The sequence below is a fragment of the Varanus komodoensis genome, unplaced genomic scaffold (assembly GCF_004798865.1).
Source record: "Varanus komodoensis strain SLA01 unplaced genomic scaffold, ASM479886v1 scaffold79, whole genome shotgun sequence".
Classification (NCBI taxonomy): domain Eukaryota; kingdom Metazoa; phylum Chordata; class Lepidosauria; order Squamata; family Varanidae; genus Varanus; species Varanus komodoensis.
Genome location: NW_025336467.1, coordinates 1,757,404 through 1,777,922, shown reverse-complemented (window position 1 = coordinate 1,777,922; position 20,519 = coordinate 1,757,404). Strand labels below are relative to the sequence as shown.

At 48.9% G+C, this 20,519-nt stretch overlaps 1 protein-coding gene across 1 annotated transcript; it reads right to left on the bottom strand.

Moving 5' to 3' along the window:
* Window positions 1–3,340: 3,340 nt before the first annotated feature.
* KLF16 (Kruppel like factor 16) lies at window positions 3,341–17,007 on the bottom strand. The gene is made up of 2 exons (XM_044453437.1): window positions 16,665–17,007; window positions 3,341–5,944 (listed from the first exon to the last, which is right to left on the bottom strand). The coding sequence occupies exons 1-2, from the start codon at window positions 17,005–17,007 to the stop codon at window positions 5,697–5,699; spliced, it is 591 nt and encodes a 196-aa protein (XP_044309372.1). The 3' UTR covers window positions 3,341–5,696.
* Window positions 17,008–20,519: the final 3,512 nt, after the last annotated feature.

Below are 20,519 nucleotides of genomic sequence, written 5' to 3'. Positions count from 1 at the left end.
AAATACATAAATGGCTTGAGCAAATGCTACAAAAATCCTTAGCTTTTAAACCTGAAATTTTCTTGTTAGGCATTATACCGGAAAACATTAGCAAACAAGAAATGTATTTGATGCTACATTTAATCACAGCGGCGAGGATTGCACTTGCTCAATACTGGAAGAGTGAGGAACTACCCACGGAGGAACTGATTTTAAAAAAGATTCTGGACTGTGCAGAAATGGACAGATTGACTCTATTCCTGAAGGAGAGAGAAGATACTGACTTCTACCAAACTTGGGACCTTTTTTATGATCGGCTGGAGAAACGGGACTTGGCTTGGATTTAAAGATGTTTTTAAATTTTTATAAATCAATTTGAATATGATTATAGAATGTTAAAAAGATACGTTACAGGGGGCTGACCCAGTACATCCAATGTATTTGATGATTGATGTTTCTAGTTTTTAGTTTAAAATCTTAATAAAAATCTTTATAAAAAATATGCATGCCGAGTTTTATGTACCTAGTGTTGTCTTTGGTGCTGATGGGCAGACACCCATTTTCATGACAAGGAGGAAGGGCTGGGCTGTTTACTCAGCAGAGTAGCCAGGGGCCAGAGGAGGCCTGGCTTCTGCACCTTTAATAGTCGGAGAAAGGGCGTCTCTGCAGGTCTTACTTGCATCACCTGTACTGTGTAGTTTCATGCCTCAATCTTCTCTGGCTTACAGGAACCCTATGAAGGAGCACTGTCCAAAGTGCCTTGTCCTTTGCTGCGGCTTCCTTGATCAAGGGGTGGTGCCCCCTAGAATTATCGCTTCTAGATCCAGATCTATTTTGCAGTTGACCAGTCACTGCACTTTCCACCTGCCTTCTTAGACTGAACCAGATCTATCAACCTATAAAGCCCTAAACAGCTTGAGATACATCTCCTTCCCTATATGCCCCTGTGCCCCCTACGATCTGCAGAGGGGGCGCAGGGGACAATCCTCCCTGCAGCAGGGCCTTCTCTGCAGTGGCACCCAGACTCCGGAATTTGCTCCCCAGAGAGGTCTGCCTGATGCCAACTTTATACTCCTTTTGGCACCAGGTGAAAACCTTTTTATTTGCCTGCCATTTTAAGAATTTAAACCTTCAATTTGAACCGTTTTTTAATTTCCACAGTCGCATTTTTTTGTTTCATTCTGATTTTGACTTGGCCGTCCTGAGATGCTTCGCATATAGGATGGGATATTAATATTTTAAACAAACAAACAAACAAATTCCAGCAAGGCCAGTGCAGCAGATACTGACTGGCAGGCACAGTGCTGCAGGATCAGCATTTTTTCGGCCCCCTGACCTGTAGATGCTACAGACCTTCCCTGTTTCTGCAAAAATAACTCCCAGGAAAATGTGCGGGACAATGAGGACTAGCCTCGTTGGGGCTTATGGGGGTTGCAATCCAACACACACGTTTATATTTTTTAACTTAGTAATTATTTTTTAACTTATTGTTGTAAGCCGCCCCAAGGCTTCGGCGAATGGGGCGGCATAAACATGTTTTAATATATAAATAAATAAACACACCTGGAAGGTGCTTGGTTGGAGAAAGCGGACACAGAAGGCACACTGCTGGAAGACCCAGTGTGGAGCAGGCATGAACAGACTGCATTGGTCCAAACAGCACACAGACACCGGCTGAAGATAAAACTTTTGGCTTTATTTAAAAACAGTACAGGGGGATACATGTACACACGTACAGTGAAAGAGAAAGAGTCAGTGCTCATCAAAAATAGACTAATACATCTTTTAACACTTACTTGGCACAAAACGACATGAACAGATACACCACTTGAGTGACAGAGCTGCTGGCTTTTAGTCCAGGAGCCCCATGAGAACATAAATTAATATCTATATATTCATACTGAATAAATGCTTCACTTACACAAGACAGGCAGCAGTGTCCCTCCAGACACTTTAGTTGTCAGCTGCCATCCCTGGTTTTGCTAGTTGATCGGAGCTGTAGGCCAAAATACCAAGGTTTTTGTATTTTGTGCTACTGCACACACCGACGTTAGAGCTTTTCCATTTAGTAGGTGCTCTGTTCTTGTTGAGGTTTGTTCCTTTGTATGCCGCCCAATTGTGCCACAGCACCTCTGGACGGCTCACAAGCACAAGACAAAACAAAGAGCTGTTTAAAATCGGCATATAGGATAATTCTAGGCTATTCAGGAGTAAGCTCTGCCGAGTTCAATGGGGCTTACTCCCAAGGAAGTTTGCCTTGGATTGAGGTTGCATGAAATACCTGTTTTCCCCTGTAATGGAGGTATCCTTTCCTTGAGGCATTTGGGTTGACAGACTCTACATGGAAACCAATAGATCAGACTGAATTCATTAAAAGAAGCAGGACCTGCAAGTGCATTTAAGCACTGCAGTGCCTCTCCTGCATATAATCCAACTCTTACAGGGACGAGGAGGAGGAAGGATGGGGAGGAGATTTGCTCTCTTAAGAAAAATACAGCATTTCCACCCTTTCTTAAAACTTGCAATGTGATTGGACTTCTTGTTATAAAAATACCCGTCATACTGCTGCAGTAAGTACAGCTTTTCAGTATTATTATTAAAACGATCTCCCTTTATTAAAATAGCTTTGCTTGATTGTCTATTTTAAAACCATGAGGATTTAAAAAAAAATCCTCTACATTCTTCTTCCCCTCGCTTCTTTTTCCTAGGGTGTATGAACCTGATCAAAGAAGGAACACTACTGTTCCTATACAATACTGTGAGAATATAGAAGGACCTGGTTTAATTCAGAAAGTACTGGGGTGAGAAAGGAGACTGTTTCAGGCTTCAGGTCGGGAAGGCCAATTCCTAAATTTTCCATCCGCCAACCCTTCCTCTTGCCATTATCTTTGAGTGGTAGCTCTACAGGTTCACACGCAGGGCCTTTGCAAACATTCATTGACAACCCTGTTTTCCCTTTAATTGCTTTCTCTAGGCCAGTGATGGCGAACCTTTTAGAGACCGAGTGCCCAAACTGCAACCCAAAAGCCACTTATTTATCGCAAAGTGCCAACACCGCAAGACAACCCGAATACAGAGGTTTTAGTTTAGAAAAAACAACGCGAAGCCAGTCCAAGCAAATATATTTTAACATAGTGCCTGTGGGCTGCGTGTGAGTCCGTGCTCATTGTGAGGGTGCTGCTCGGCTTGGGACGCTGCTCGGCTTGGGATCAGTCGTGTGGTCACACGCTGAGTGCTTACTGCCGGTGGCGACCTTTGTGTAAAAGTGTGACCCCAAAACGCTAGTTCCGGCACCTTTTTTTTTTTTTTTTTTTACAAAAAAAGCACTGTTTATATATCTCCTTGGCAGCGCACTGACCAGCCATGCGAAAGCTCGGATGAGTCACGGCTAATGAGTCACGGCTCGTGACATCATCGCCTGGCACCATTACTCCTTTCCGAGCATGCGCACGGCCCCTGCGTGCACTGTTATCCGATGCTCGGTTGCTGGGGCGATGCCGGGGCGACTGGGCTCACGTGCCGCTGCGGCCCACGTGCTGTAGGTTCGCCACCACTGCTCTAGCCTGTACCTGCGGGGTCACAACTGGAGAGAGTAGGATCCCCTTCTGAGGAGAAAAAAGTAAGGCAGAAGTAGCATCCCAGAGCCAACAGATGGGCTTACATTTCTGTGTGCAGAAGCCAAGAGGGAGCCCTTAGGGTCAACCACTCCACAAAGCGCTCTGTGGTTTGAAAAGAACCTGTGAGTCAATTTCTCATCCCAGTCATATACTTGATATGCACTCGGTATAAACTTATCCATAGCAAGTTCCAAGGTCCCTAATAATAACAGCAAGGCAAAAGTGCTTTCAGCTGTACTAAATTGCACTTAAAATTTGTTCCACTTGGACACTCAGCCGTGCCCTCTCCAAAGCACCAAGACGAAAAGGACAATAGTCATCTATTGCTCTCTCCCCACCATTTCCCTACTTCTAGCCTGATTCCATGTTCAAAAAATAAATATTTTTTCAAAAGAAGGCTCAAACACACCCGTAACCTTTCTATAAAATAAAAGTTTGACCTGGAGGAAAAACCTCTGGCAGCCTTCACCAATCAGGGGTGTTGGACTACATCCCCAACCTGGTGGGGAAGGCAACAGTATCACACCCCCTCTTGACGTATAAGCCACGGAGCATCCCTGCACACCCAGATCCATCTCTTTCTGTTGCTCAACTCCCCAACTTTTGCTTGGAAAATATTTTGGAGAAAAACAACCGGCTCAGTCAGTGGGGTGGACGCACAGGAGACAAGGTTTGGACGCGTCTTCACGGAAAAGATGTTGCATTCAAGAAGCAGTCCAGAACATCGTCCATTCTTTCTCCTCATAAAATCTGAGTATCTTGCAGATCAATATCACCATCAAAGGATTCAAGAATGGATAGCAGGGCACTTGGCTTGCATTTTTTTAAAAAAGAAAAAAGCAGGAGTTTTGAATCACATTGAGCCCAAGAGTCAAATTCTGTTTTGGAAAAGTTTGGGGAGGTGGACAGGACCGGAGGGAAAAGGGAAGATGGATGGGATTAAAACCAACAGTCTGTTTGTGTATAAAGTTGTTCCTACCAGTCAAAAAGATTTAGGGAAAGCATTTCTACCTTGCAGAATGAGAGAAACTGCAGAAAAGGTAGGGTTGGCTACCTTGGCTCAGAGGTTGGTGGGGAGGAATGGCAAAGGATCAGGACTAAGGTTTTGAACCCCCCAAGGCCAGGGTTACTGTGAGCTGTGGCAGCCAGAAATGGATCCTCCATAGCCAGGAGCGGAATACCTCTTGCTGCACAAATAACATGGGGTAGTCCTCTGCAAGAGGGACCGGGTGGCCCACAAACGCCTTGGATGCTTTCTCGTTTCCTGAGAACCGAGGATGGCAGGCACTAAGGAAAAGCTTCCATCTACAAGTTACAATAGATCGAAAGTGAAAGGAAAGAACAGAGTGAAAATTCCCCCAAGAGGATGTCTTCCTCTAGGATACCTGTCACAGACACTGGGAGAAAGCCCCTTTGTGTCACGACGGGCCAGGAGGGACCATCTGGGAAAGCAACCCAGAAGGTACAGAAGTAGAGGCACAAGCTCACTTGGAAAACACATCACACGGCTTTAAGCAAGGCTGCAGGAACTGCTGAGCGAAACTCTCCGGGGACTCCCGCCACAGGGCAGGGGTGCCTGATGGCCAACGGGGCAGGGTCCAAACGACCACATTTAATGCATTTCCTACCCCAAACGGAGCCTCCGCAAAGGCATTTGACTTCTCAAAGGAAAGAAGGATCAAGGCAAATAGGAAAGCCAGCCAGTACCTGCAGGTCCAGCCTGGGACACCCAGAGGGTCGGACTGGGTCCTGGCCGTGAGCTTTTCCATCCCCAGCTTATTGAGCGATGGAGCTCCCGCTTGGGGTGGAGGGCCCGGCACAGCTCAGTACAGGGTGGTCCCGAAAGCTGGAAAGAGCAGGGGCCAGTATTTTAATCCCAATGTCCCCCCACCCAGCCGTGAGAAGGAGGTGTAATTCTTGAGCAAGGCAGTCCAGAAGATGCTTTGGAGCAGCCCCTGAGAATCTTCTCTGGGTCAGGCCACCCAGCTTGGAGCCCTGTAGCCACTAGGCCTTCTGCCCTGCTCCTTTCGTGGCAACATCGCCGGACGTCTGAGGCGTTGGGCCATCAAGAGTGCAGCTGCCCAGGACGGGGCGGCCAGCCTAGGTACTGGTGGGACAGTCACTGGGGGAGGCACTGTGGCGCTTTGGCCACCGGACCATGCCAGGCCGGAAGGCGGGGTGCCGCCGGGCATGCTTGGTCAAGTGGTCGCTGCGCATGAAGCGTTTCTCACACAGCGGGCAGGCGAAGTGCTTCTCGCCGGTGTGGGTGCGGTAGTGGCGGGCCAGCTCGTCGGAGCGGGCGAACCTCTTCTCGCAGTTGGGCCAGGTGCATGGGAACGGGCGCTCGCCTGCAAAGAGAAGAGCAAAGACAAGACATGCAGGATTGGTTAGTTCATCCCAAAGCTGCATGGAGTAGAACTTCCAGCTGCAGGGGCAAGCTACCCCACTGAACACCAAGCTCTAAGTCAGATGCAGAATGCCAGGACCCAAACGCACAGGACCCCAAATCTTGTCCAATCCCCACTTCCTTTTGCAAAAGCCCCTCCAAATGCTTCACTGATGGTACCAAGAGCTTTAAGTTATTCTGGGCCCTGTGTCCCAACAGCAGGACCCAAAATTCCTCCTATTTTAAGCAGCATGTCAAAGGACCTTTTAATCTCCCCATTATTTTATAAGTTAGTAGTGTTTTTAGGGGATGCAGGTGGAACAGTGGCTTAAACTGCTGTGCTGCTGGGCTGGTTGATCAAAAGGTCGCCGGTTTGAATCTGCACAACGGGGCGAGTCCTGTTGCTCCATCCCAGCTCCTGCCAACCTTGCAGTTCAAAAGCATAAATGCAGGTAGATAAAAAGGTGCCACTTTGGTGGGCAGGTAACAGCGTTCTGTGCACTTCGGTGCTTAGTCATGCGGCCACATGACCCCGGAGACCGTCTGCGGACAAGCGCTGGCTCCCTCGGCTAGGAAACTGAGATGAGCACCACTTTTTTAAAGTGTTTTAAAGGTTGGATTTTTATTATTATTATCTGGATGCTGTATCTCAGTCATTTATTTTATTGTATTACTGCCCTGAGGCACTGCAAAGGGTAGGATAAAAATGTAAAGGTTTCCCCTTGACGGTAAGTCCAGTCATGCCTGACTCCAGGGGGTGGCGCTCATCTCCGTTTCCTGGCCGAGGGAGCCGGCGCTTGTCCGCAGACGGTCTCCGTGGTCGTGTGGCCGCATGACTGAACACCAAGGTGCACGGAACACTGTTACCTGCCCACCGAAGTGGCACCTTTTTATCTACCTGCATTTGCATGCTCTTGAACTGCAAGGTTGGCAGGACCTGGGACGGAGCAACGGGGACTCGCCCCGTTGTGCAGATTCGAACCGGCGACCTTTCAATCTACCAGCCCAGCAGCACAGCAGTTTAAACCACTGCGTTACCTGCATAGAAAAGCTTTAAATAAATAAATAAATAATACAGTGGCTCATCTCCCACTCTGCTGATGACCTTCTCAAAGCATCTGGCTAGCAGTGGTTGGCACCACTGGCCTGATCCAGCAGGGCTGTTGCAGTAAAGCTTCCACATGCAAGTGAAGTCTACCTCAGAGCACCAGATGCTTGGGGTCTGCTCACTGGGGCTTCTTTTTGGCCACTGGTAGAACAAGGATCGGTGCTAGATGGACCTCTGGTCTGATCCAGTAGGGCTGCCCTGACAGTAATTTAACATGGTGTACTTTTCTATTCAGAAACACCTAAAAAGTTGGCAATAGCAGAGTTGTTTAAATAGATCACAAGTGCAGCAAGAATTACAATTGCTTCTAAATGGGAATCAGCAGGATGTGTTACCACTGAAGATTGGAAAAATAAGTTGGCTGAGCATGCAGTGATGGGAAAATTAACCCATTATGGAAAAAGAAGACTGACTGAAGAATTTAATGATAAATGGAAATTCTATTATATGCAGTTTAGTTACTACAGAACAAAAGGAAGCACGTTCAAATATTGTTGATTATTTATAATTGATTCAAATTGATTGGAAAAATGTGTTAGTTCAGGGGACTCTATCTTTTCTGTGAGCTTCACCAAAGTACTTGCTGACAAAAATATAGAATTTTGGGGGCGGTTGGGGGATTTGCAGGTTATGAATGTGTATGTTATATTTGTGTAGGCTCTCTTGGCACTCTTATTTTTCTTCCATATATTTTTCCTTTCTGTACTTTATTTCTTTTAAGAGAACAATAACATTTTTTTAAAAAAGGGGTTGGCAATAACAGGGAAAAGCCAACCAGAAAAGTGGAGAAAGATGTTCTGAATCTTAAAAAGCAGTGCCACAAACTATACATTGAAAATGGAACATCAGAAGCTGCAGCCAACAACAGATGTTCTTAAAGGCTAAGAATCAATAAACCTTCAGCAGAATGAATCAGCCCACTAGCAGCAGATTTTTAGAGTTGGTGGGTGTATGAATACTATCCACAAAGATGGTTGTAGATCCTCCAAGTACAGGGGCAGTCTAGCTTTCAGTATCAGATGGTGGGACAAGTGACAGGGGTTGGCAATTGTCCTGGGAGTCGTCTGAAGGCAGAGCACCAAGTGCTGTGAAAAACAGGACACTAGTTAGCATGTTAGACTGAGCTAGAAGATCTGGGCTTTAATCCCTACTCAGCCCCATAGGTTCCTGCATGGCTTTGGGCCAGCCACGGGCCCTCAACTGGATCCACTTCTCAGGGATGTTGCAATGAGAATAAACTGGAGAGGAGATGCTGCTTTGAATTCTTGCAAAAGGAACAACATGACAATCCGTTTTTCTTCAATACTCTCGGCTTTGCAGACATGGGCACATGAATTAATGTGTTTTAAAACCAGAACAGCCCCTAAACCTAGCATATACCGCTACTGTTCCACAGTGCTGTGATTCCAACAGACAAACCTACAGGCATCTTCTTCCAACCCAACTTTTCAACAAACAGCAGTCCTTGTCCGTCCCCTTTAGGGCCCCATTTTCTATCTCCTTCCCTCAGGCTCCTGATTCCTGGACAGGAGCTTCCAATGTCTTCCAGCCAAACAAAACAACCCCCATCCCGGTCTAGATTTGGACACAGGAAGATTTGGAAGTATGGATTAATCCCTGCACAGGGAGACATTCCCACCCTGAGCCATCTTGCCACTCGGGGCATTTCTGGGGAAAAGAAAACACAGCACTGATTCTCCTCCGGCAACCTCTTCCCATGTTCCCTGTCAAAACTGCAGGCACAGCCATGTTAAGGTCAAGAAAGTTAGAAGCTGCTCCAATGAAGCCCATTCCCCCTTCCCCTGCCCATGTTTTGGGCATGGACTGGGCTTCCAGGGGAGGTGTTTGAGGCCCCAACGGTGAGGGTGTTTAAGGACAAGCTGGACATGCACACGGTAGGCGTGTCATGAGCAGAGCCGTCTGGAGCCTGGGGTCAGGCTAGATGGCCCAGGAGCCCCCTTCCAACTTGCTCCATTTCCATGTCTCTCTGTTTCTGTGCTTTGCAGAAAAGGCGAGTGCCAGAAGGCATTGTTAATCCCCGAGTACTCTTGTTCCTCATCACATGGTGAGTAATCAATCTCCAATCTTATAACAAGCACACATCCCCCGCCCTCTGTTCTAGGTCAAGTGCATCCCAGCTGGATCAGATGAGAAACGGGGGGTACTTAGTGTTTTCAAGAGGTGCTTGTATGTTTATAGAAGAGAAAAACAGACAACAAAGAGAGAAACAGAAAACGAATGATCTGAATACCTAGTCTGGCATCTCTGTTAGATGGAATGTGAGCACTAGAGCTGAACACAAATGTCTTTTCCGGCACCCGAAATCTCTCCTTCCTTCCCGAATTTTTATTGCATCCAGGCTTTTCAAAAAATAAAAAGGCAAGTCTGCTGCAAACCCAGGGGACAGGGGGTGCACTTGGTTTGGGTTGGAAAGATGCTGTGAGAATGGCCCCTCACTCCCACCTCTGACTGGGCAACTGATTCTTTTCCAGTCATACCAGTTTAGCTCCTGGGAAATGGCAGCTCTTGGGCCAGCCGTGTCCCTGCGGCAGCCATTTTATGACCGAGCAAATACTCCAGCACCCCTCGCGACAGCCATTTTGTGAGTTACCCATGTAGCTGCTCCACAGGTGCCTCCCACCCAAAGAAGACCAGGGACCCCAGTGCTCTGGAAGTGCTCTGGGCGGTTTTTCACTAAAATGCCCAAGTCCACCAAGTAGCAAACTTCAAACAGGGAGTGCAGGGTGGACCAGGCGAACGACAGAAAAAGCTGCCTTTGAGTAAATCTCCTGGCCGTGCCAGACCAGAATGTGACTTGACACACAAACCCACCCCAGACCCATCCTTCCTCGATCTGGGGCCCTCCAGCTGTGTTGGACCACAATCCCCATCAACCCCAGCTAAGCAGAGGTGATGGACACTGTGGTGCCACAGTTCTGAAGGGGACCAAATCGGGGAAGGGGTGTCCTGAACCATCTCCACCTAAGCAGCCTAACTCCAGAGCCAGCAGCTGTTTCTCGTGGCTTTTGTAATGCGAGAGACAGGTAGGCAGGTTTGCGGTTCAGGGGAACCTTCTCAGCTTGACAGCAAATCCACAAGGGCCTTCTGCACAGCCCTTCAGGAGACAATGGGCCCTCAGCACAGTGACAGAGCACCCATGGGGCATGGAGAAGTGCCCCCCCCACCCCCGGTTCAGTCGCCTGCATCTCCAGAGAACGGGGCAGGGGATGGGAACAACCCTTCTTCTGGAAGTCCCTCCAAAGAACCATATCCAGGCAAAGCAAGGCAAGACTGGGCAAAAACATAGAAACAGAGCGAGTCAGAAGGGGTCTCATGGGCCATCTAGTCTGACCCCCCGCTCCAGCTGGCTCCACTCACAACTTGCCCACCATGAGCATGTCAAAAGGTAATGGGAAGCTATTTGTCTGCTCCTTCTGGACCACTTCTGCAAACAAACCCTTCGGCAGCGCTCAAAAGTTCACACATACATGGTCTGCAGGCAAAAGGCTTTGGTACCCTAAAGGCTAAACACACATTTCTCCTCTACTTCAGCCGTGTCTCGGCACCATCACCCGTTCCATGGGGAGCCTCCACAACCCCTGCTCTGCAGACCAGCGGTCCCAAGCCCATCCTCCAACTGGAAGAACTGAAGCTTGCAAATAGCAGGAAGAAGGATTAAGGAGATGGAGTGCATTTGTGGCTACAGATGTATTTACGGGACTTCACTCAAGTCACCAAACAGTGCATGTGTGAACCAAAAGAACTAGTTACTTATTTGTAGTTGTGGTTACTCAAAAGCAATTCCCACTGAATCCAAAATTATTTACTCCCAGAAAAGTGTGTGCGGGATAATGGATGTTGGTGTTAGTCCAAGGCAAGGTGCCAGGTATCATCAAGGGATTCTAGATCTAAAATATTTCCTATTTTTTCAAATATTGTTCATTTGAAAACAAACCAGTGTGGTGTAGTGGGCAGAGCAGTGGACTGGGAATCAGGATATCTGGGTCTGAGTCTCCACCTCAGAGGTTTGTTGTGAAGATAAAGTAGACAAGACTTTTAAGGTGTTTTGGGTTCCTTGCAAGTGGAAATGCAAATTTTTTGACTTGCTGGCCTTCTATTCTGTCTGTCTGCCTTTCTTTCCTCCAATGTTTTAACCTGCCCTTAATATCTGGCCAGTTTTGCCTTAAAAAAAAAAACAAGCCCCTTTTCAAATGAGAAGCTAAATTCCTAAATGACTTTCTTCTCTGGATTTCCTTTAAAAAAAAAATATTTTGGTGCTCCTTAATATTCACCATGGGTTGTCAGGCATACAAAAATCAAGATCTTCAACCTGAGTTTGTTTTCCCTTCCTGGGTGATAGGATTAAAAGCAGCCTTTTGTCCCCTTATCTTTTCTCCACCTATCCTTTAACCCCATCCCTCTTTATTTTGCTGTAATTTGTTTCTGCTGATTCTAGGTAGTCCTCAGTATGTTTTTCAGCACACTTAAGCTCAAAAACAAAAACACCAATCAGCAAACCAAAATTCCACTGACTGTGTACATAGGAAGAAACACATTTTGTACTGACCTTCTCTTAACCCAAAAAAAAGTCTACTAAATTCAGCAGGTGTAAATGAGAGAGAGAGAGAGAGAGAGAGAGAGGGAGGGAGGGAGGGAGGTGTCTTTTTCTTTTCTTCCAGCTATTTTTTAAAATCTCTTGTGATTTTCTGGATGATTTCTCCTTTTTAGACTGTTTGTGGTTGATGGCTGATTGGGCCATTCTTATTTTTGATTTTGTTGTTTGCCACTTATTCACAAACATCTGCTAATTTTTGGGAAGATTTTTCCCCCTTTGAGGAATCTGCAGCCAACAGGCTTCCATGACAATTGAAAGGTGGGAGGGGAATTTTGCTGTGATCTGTTTGTGGTTATGGGATGTATTCTGCATCAGTGGGGTGAGTAGACTGGGGCTTGGAGTGAATGTGGAGTCCATCCAACACGTTGCACTCATGGTCTTAAAATTACTTAATTTGGTTTTTCTGTGCTACCTAGGTTTGCATGCACTTACAGCATGCAATGGGCCAGATCCGGAAGAGCTTTCTCTTTGGCTCTGAAGAGATTATCACTAATTTCTGTGGCTGTGCGGGTTCTCACCTCTTCCTACCCTCACACACTGCCCTCATCTTGTTTGACTCTCTGTGCAGGGAGCTGTTACTGCAACAGGAGAATGTGGGTCCAAATAAGTATTTGTGTGTGTCATCCCACCACCATGTCCATGCTTTGCACAACCTTTAAAACAATCACGAGGTTCAGTTTCCCCTTCTGTGGAATGGGTTCCTAGCTGCTTTGAATTCAGACGGTAACTCTACTCCTCATGACCCTTCCCTCTGGGCTCAGCGGCAGGAGCTCCCACTGCAGAGTAGGACCTGGACGTGAGCAGAATCGGTGCTGGGCTGGATTGTTAGACCAAGCATCTGTGGTTCAAGTGCACCAACATCTCCACAAATTTCTGGCCTCCTGCAAGTCCCAGGAAGGCCGCACTCTCCCAGAGGCCTAACTAAACCAAATCAGCAGAAAAGCTCCTTGTCATGTGACAGATGCCACCAGATTTCATGATATGACTAGCTTATCTAAAGGGGCGCCTCCCCAGGCCCTAAGGCCCTCATGGGAGGTCCTTCCCAAAGAGCCCTCTCTGAATCAAATAAGGAGAAAGGCCTTCTCAGTGGAGGCACCATGAGTCTGCAACCAGCTCCCTAAGAAGGCTCACCTGGCACCTTCTCTCTATTCTTTTCAGCCAAGTGCAGACCTTTTCATTCACCCAGTATTTTAATTGTCAATATAATTGTAATGATGTTATGATATTATCTGGTGCTACTGGGTCTTTGAATGATTTTAACTGTGACTATTACATGGTTTTATTTTGGGGGTTTTCCTGGGCTTGATGCTGTGATTTTATTATTGGTTGATTTATACAATGCTTTATTATATATATATTGTCACTATTATACTTTGTGACCCACCCAGAGGGTCATTTCAGCTAAGGGGCGGTCTAGAAATCTAATAAATGAAAAAATATTGTAGGCTGACTCCACAGCTTGGTCATGGGGGAGCGTTGTGCCCAGTTCCTTCTCCATTAAAGCAGATTCATCATGCGAATGCTGTATGTTATTTTGCATCCTCTGTTAAACCATCTAGATTTTAGGCTACAGTTCTCTTTTGAAGTGTGGACTCTCTGCTATTCTTGTCTTGCATCGATTGGTATTCTGCTCTATGTTCAAGGACAGGCTGGACATGCACATGGTGGGCATGTCATGAGCAGACCCAGTTGGAGTGGGGGGTCAGACTAGATGGCCCGGGGGGGGGGGCTTTCTGACTTGCTCTGCTTCTCTGTTTCTATTCTTCTCTGCGTAGCTTGCTTGCATTCATTCCTCCTTCCTCCCCACTCCTCTTACTTTCTGACATCTTGCTTTTTGATATAACCTTCTGCCAGCCCCTTGTCTTGCAACATGAAATACCAAGATCAGTGGAATAATTAACTAGCAGGGTCCTTTCACAGTGTTCTCTTTCTCTCTCGGTCACACACAGAGCATTTGGTGCCTTAGACAGCAGTCACCAAACCAAGACATGGCACTTTTTGCCTTACCTCCTGCCCCTACCAAGCCTCACCGGCTTTTCACATACCATCTTGCACACGTTTAACCATCTCAAACTGAATAGAAACCGTGTTATGATTTAGAGCTGGTGCTATGAATCTCACCCTCCCTTTTCTAGTTCATTCCCCACCTTCCGTGTCCCAGTCACCCTGTCTTTCGTACTGTTGTTTCCTCCAAGTCTGCTTGTGTGGAATGGATGGCAGCTTCTGCTGGGGAACATGGGTCATAGTGTGTTAAAAGCCCACTCCCAAGAGCAAGCACACATGCGCGCGCACAGAGAGAACAGATTTGGGCATTTTGGAGATTTCAGCGAGGCAATGTCAGGGTAAACAAAGCCGCCACGCTGGATCTGCCCCAACGAAACTAGCTTTTCTGCCTTCGCCAGCATGATTCTGCCGGCTGCCTGGTGTAGCTCTTCCCCCACAAGGGGATTAAAGCCACGAGGACTGTTGGCACGTGGGAGGATGGAGAATTGGGAAGGCTAAAGTGGTGGTACATCAGAGATGACTTGATACCACATAGACACCGCCACTAAGTTAGGAATGTACGAAGCTGACTGGGAATGCTCCAGACGCATGGTCTTAGGACCAGCTGGCTGCCTACAAAGGTAGTGGACTACAACCCCCATCTCAAGCTTTTCGGAGGATTTGCTCAGCCCTAGCTTGGAATATCAGTGAGGAGTTAATCCATGGAATTTCCCAGGCAGTGTTTTGTGCTCCAGAACAGCCCTTTGTCCTGCCCACCAAAATAAATTAAGGTTATAGTCCTCATGGTGCTGAACCTAAACACTTTGGAAGCCATGCAGATTCTCTACCCACAAACCTGGTTGCTTTCTCTCTTTCAGCCCTGAAGCTGGAAGACGTCAAAGTCAGACGCTTCCATACAACTGTCTCAGTTTCCACCCCTCTTCTCTGTTGTCCAGGCTTGTAAAAACCATAAATAGGCCTGAGAATTTGTTCAGGGTCAGACATCCCAGATCCTTAGGTCTTTCTAGGGAAGACTTGCAAAAGCAAAAATTTCCACATCCTGTCTCCATAAAGATGCAAAAAAGACACACCCTACAGTGAGTTCCCTGGTAAGCCATACTCAGCCCCTTATCAAGTTTCACAGGACTCACACACCCAGATGGAAGAAGGAAAAGGAGCTGTATTACCAGAAAAGTTTTCCCATAGAGACGTTTTCCCATGTTCTCCCCCCTCCCCACCGCACTTCTTGAACCTGAGCTATATGCAAAATTTAGCACTCTCGATGATCACTGATAAAACAAACAAGTAAATAAAATTAGGACTAAATCCCAAAGCAGACTTTCTGGGGAATGCTCTTCACTATCTATTGTTGCTATCATTTCTGATGTTTCTGTCCTATCCATTCAAGTCAGCAAAGCTTCCCCTTATCTTTTAGCCTCCCAACAACCTGATAGAGTAGGCTGAACTGAGAAACAGGGTTATCCAGTGAACTTTATAGCAGGGAGAAATTTGATCCTGTGTCACTTCCAGCTCTGGACTCTAAAACTATTCGAAAATCCCTGAAAAAAATCAAAGCCTGCCTTTTCTCCTTAGTTTAATTGCTATGCAAGGGATTGTTTTCCAAGGAGAGTGCAGTCTATTCCACAGGTTGCACTAACCCAGGATGCCGATTAAGCTCAGAAAATAAAAATTGCGTTGGTCTGAGATGATCTGGGTTTTTAATGTGAAAGAATTTATCCTATTTGCAATGGTTGAGAGACAAAAATCATTGGTGGCTTTTGCTTCCTAGGAAATCTAAATCCTAGCTGTTCTTGAATTTGCATGTCTAGCATAAATTAAAAGGTGCAGTTTTAATCCTCTGGTTCCAGGTCCCCGATATCTTAACTGCCACGCAATGTATCAAACTATTCTGAGACCTGAAGGGGATATTAGCGCCTAAACAAAATAGTTATGTTTTCCCTGGGCAATTTCACTTAGTTAACGTCTGACGGAGCTTATGGTTACAATTCTGAAATGCCTCTCCCTGGACAAAAGCCTTCTGCCCGGGACACTACTCGGGAGTAAAACATGAACCGGAATGGACTGCCTGTTTGTTTGTTTTCCCTGCCATCCCGCTCGTTTCCGCAAAGCCAAGTTGGGGCTAGTGACGGGTTTGCTCACTCGCCACACAGGGTGGGTGGGTCAGTCGGGTGCCCTGCACACGATGGCGCACGGTCCCGCACGCGCGCGCGCCCATCCCCGCATCCAAAGCACACGCTCCCTTCGCTCTGAACTTTTCGGCCAAAGGCTGCCCCGTCGGCGGAGAGAGCGCAGAGAGGCGCGCCCGAGCCGGCGGTGGGATCCCATCATCCGCGGCTGCGAACTCGAACGAGCGCTGTCCCGCCCTGTCAGGCCACGGGAGCGAGCCACGCCTCCGGCCGGCTGTTCCGCGTGGGCAACAGGAATGCGGGCTTCGCCAAACTGCAGCGGGCACGGGCGGGGGTGCCAGGACGCCCTTGCGAAGGGGCGGCACGCGCGGCGGGACAGGCCCCCCGCCCCTGGGCTCCGCCGGGAGGCGCGCGCGTCCCGGGAGCGCCGAGGCACGGGCGCGCTCCGTGCGGCGACTGCTCCGGCCCCCGGCGTCGCCCTGCCTCCGGGGAGGGCCCCGCCGCGCCACGGGCGGCTCGGCCCCCCGTCCTTTCCCCCAGGAGCTCGCCACCCGGCCGCCGGCGCGGATCGGGATCGCGTCCCCGCCCCGCCCGGTTCCTCTACCGGTTTCGCTTTCGCGCCTCTCCGCAAGCCACGTGGGGCCTTAGGCGGCGGGGACGGGAAGGAGGGGACGGTGACAGCAAAGGGGCCCCGATCCACCCCGCCCCGAGGCTCCCCGGCGCCGAAGCGCGGAGAGGCGCGGCCCCCACGTGGGAGCCGCGGGCGGAAGGCGAGGGCGAGGCGGGAGCCGGGGCCGCCGGCTCGGGGCCGCCGCCCCTGCGCGCTTACCCGTGTGCGCCCGCAGATGCGCCTTCAGGTGCGAGGACTTTCCGTAGACCTTGACGCAGCCTTGGAACGGGCACTGGTGCTTCTTGGCCGAGGCGGCGGCGGCGGCGCGTCTCACGGTGCCGGCGTCGCTCGGGGCTCTTCGGGGAGGCTCCGCCGCCTTCGGCAGCAGCGGGAAGCTGCTTCCCGGGTCGTCCGCGGCGGCCCGTGAGGAGGCGCTCTTGCTGTCGGACAGCCCTTCGCGGTCCTCCGCGGCGCCGGGGCGGGCGGAGGAGTCCGGGTGGATGACGGCCCCGCTGGAGATGAACACGAGGCACTCGGCGGCCAGGTAATCCAGGCTCGACATGGCGCGTCTCCGGGCGAGAGGAGGCAGCTGCCGCCTGCGCGCCTGTCCGGAGGGGCGATCCGAGCAGTTGCCGGCGCTCTCGCCGCGGCGCACGGAGGTGCTTGCGGGCCGGCTGCCTTGCCCTGGCGCAACGTGGGGATGGGACATGCCTGCCCGGTCTCCGCCCCGCGAGGGCGCGTCAGGTTCGGAGGCGGCGGAGGGCAGCAAGGCAGTGGCCCTCCCACCCGCGAGTCTCCACCTCTTGATACGCGCGGGGGGAGCGGAGCAGGGGCGGCGGGCGGGAGGAGCGGGCGGAGTGCCCCGCGCCCACGAGCCTGGCGCTTTCCGCCAGCGCTGGCACGCCCTGCGGTCCCACCCGTGCGCTCAGCGGTGAGCCCCGCTGAATTCCGTGGGGCCCCCTCGCAGGAGCTGTTTCCCCGACGGCGCGACCCCGTGCGGATCGGTGGCACGCTTCGAATCCCACCTGCAGTAGTCTTTCCCTGGCGTGCCAGTAACCGCTGCTCCTCTTTCTTCCAGTTCCTTTTGCTGTTTTGTACGATGATGGTCAGCGGAATTTATCTATTTATCTATTAGATTCTTATCCAACTTTTTTAAAAGAGTGCGGATTTTCCTCCGGCATTCCCTTCCTGCTCCCAGTCTGGTCCCCAGAACAACAACCCTGTGAGGTGGGCTGGGCTTAGTGTCTGTGACTGGCCCAAAGTCACCCAGATGGCTCCATGGCTGAGCAGGGACTAGAATCCAGGTCACCTGAGACCCTGTCCCACACTCTTCACCACAACATCACACTAGTTCTCAGTATGGAATGATTCTTAAATTTTTTTAAATGTGATTTTAATATTTCTAGGTGAACTGCTTAGGCATTTGATTATATTTAGTGGAATCCATTGCTTGCAAATAAACTATTTTAAAAATGAGTATGCATAGGATTTGTTACTGAGTAAAAAATATACACAATTTTATAAAATATAAAAATATTATCCTGGATTCCAAGTGTGAAGAATCTCTTGCAGCCTGAAAGAGGAACTTGGTTTGCGGAAATTCTGCATAGGACTGCAAGCAAAAGAGCCGGCATACTAAATATACCAGCCTGTTCTTGTTGTTGTTTTTTGTTGCTAGTTGCGAAGTCGTGCCCCACCCATCCCGACCCCATGGACAACATTCCTGTCCTCCCCCATCCCTCAGAGTCCTCTCAAGCTCACACCCACTGCCCCAGTGACTCAGTCTAGCAAATATACCAGCCTAGTTTAGTTTAATAATTTTACTGTAAGCAACAAAGCTTTCAAGAGGCAGCAACAAAGACTTAGGCCCCTAAAAGCAGCTGGAATTCTCATCCAGGTAAAGAAGGAAACATAAAATAACAAGCAACGGCAGGATCATTAAGCCCATAGCAGAGAAAATCAGAACAGAGTACAAAGGTCTTTTGCTAGGCCAGCCGCCTCTGGTATGGCAAATGCAAGTCCAAATACATTGGACTGCAGCTCCCATCATCCTCAGCCATTTTAAGGATCTTTTTGTGCAACTCTTTAAAAAAAAAGATCTGCCGTTGTCTACCAACACATGGAAATCCTCTTCTGTCCCACAGAAGTGGGGCCAAAGATAGAACCTGTTTAATTTTTAAGGTTGGGGGGGGGTGAAGTACTGTCCCTGCACGAAACATGAATTCACCTGATTTCAGCCTGCAGACAGTTGCCTCCAACTCCTCTTCCCTGTAGGAAAGTTGGGAAAATTTAGTGCGATTAACCCAGCACAATGGGCAAATCAAACCTCAGTCTTCAAAGAAATGCACCTGGGAAGGGAGAACCATGCCAAGCACGGCCTGCTAATGAGTTTTCCTGGCTGGCGACAGGATGTTAGTAACGGGGCCCAGGTCTGGCCTGGCCCAGTTCTTCTGTGGTAAGAACACTCACAGGAATATTTTATTATCCCAGAGGAAAGAGAACCCCCTTCAAGCAGGGCGTCAGGAAGGGAGCGTCCCAGGAGGGTGCCCAGACCTTCTTGGGCAGGATGAGGCCCGCTGGCCTGCACTAGGCCAACTTTCCCTTGGTACATGCCCCTGACTACAACTCCCATCACAATGATGCCCGAATGCTCAGGAAGGCAAATAATTAGAATCAAAGAGAACAGTTTAGCAGTTCTCCCCACATTCTTCAATCTCAGGTTTGTCCGGAATTACGTTTTTTATACAGTGGGATCAATGCAAGATGTGCTTTTATGGCCCAGGAAGGTTTTCATCTGAAGCATTACAGAAGCTGACAGCCCAAGAAATGTGGACAAATACAGCTCACTCAAATTGTAGTGCCTATGCACACTTCCTGTGTGCCCTTCCAAAGAAGAGGTCCCCCAAAATCTGTGGGGTTTCTTTCTGAATTATGAGCATGCTTATGGTTGAACTGATAGTTTCTCCTTTTCAAAACACACAGCTTGCACTCTGCATTTGACAACAGCTGACCGACAGCAATAAAAACAATTTATCTCTTGTCTTTTTAGCAGTCGAGTTTATCTTGTTTCTTCATCTGCATCCTCCAAGGAATTCAAGGCCAGTTTGCACATCCCTTATGTAGCCAGAAAGCAAAACTCAGGAAGGCCTTTCTCTACCCAGAAGGCCCAAGAACCGCCGCCACGGGAAGCCAACCCGAGGGACCTCTGCTGCAGATTCTCAGAAACCAGGAAAATGTGTGCTCCTTTTGGAACGCTTGTGCGAATCACACTGCTAGTTCAGGCACTCTCCCCGCTCCCCCAGTGTTGTTGACGCTCCTTATTTTTTCAAATTTTAAATTTTTTTTTAAACGAAAAGAACCGACTGGTGATATGCATCCCCATGGCTGTGTACATTTCCAAGAATGCCTTCGAGCTGCAAACAAGCACCTGAGGGATCCTTGGAAAATACAGAAATGTTTGTAATGGATGTTGCACCCTGTGCAAAGCAAAACTGACAGGGCAGAGAATACCTTCCGGAGCTGAAGAGGCGATGCTTTGCCAGCACTGTTTGCGGGTGGAGAGGATTCCCCAGTGCTTTGCTTGTTTTGGTGTGGTGTGTGGTTTGTCAGGTCATGGCGTGGTTGCTTGGTGGTGGTGTTGGTATGAGTGGCCCGTGCATGTTTTCCTGGGGTTAATGCACTGGGCGTGTAGCGGGGGGTGTAGCTGGTGTTGTGTAGTTCTTGGTCTTCCTATGAAATGCGTGTTTTGTCCAGCTTTTGGGAGGCGAATGGGGGGTTTCACATTCATGGATCAGATCCCATCTCTGCCTCGTACTCAGTTTCTTGGCCATGTTACTCATCCTGGAGTTGGGTCTTTGGTAACTCAGGAGAACCACCTCTCTGCCTTTGACTTAGATTCTTGGGCAGCCAGCCATTTTGTGACAGTGCCCCGGAAGAGACCTTGCTCTTGTAGTCCTATGGAACAAGCATTTAATGTTTAAAGGGACAGGGCAGGTGGCTGCCAGAATGTCTCTGAGATGTGGCTATTGGACTTGGGTATGGGATTCTGGATGAGGCCACAGAGGGGTGGGGCAG

What these genes read in the sequence shown, in the direction of transcription:
- KLF16 (XM_044453437.1), bottom strand. Translation starts at nt 17,007, where the DNA reads ATGTCGAGCCTGGATTACCTGGCCGCCGAGTGCCTCGTGTTCATCTCC. An exon ending in GCATCTGCGGGCGCACACGG is followed by an intron (nt 5,945 to 16,664) that starts GTAAGCGCGCAG and finishes TTCTCTTTGCAG; the next exon opens with GCGAGCGCCCGTTCCCATGC.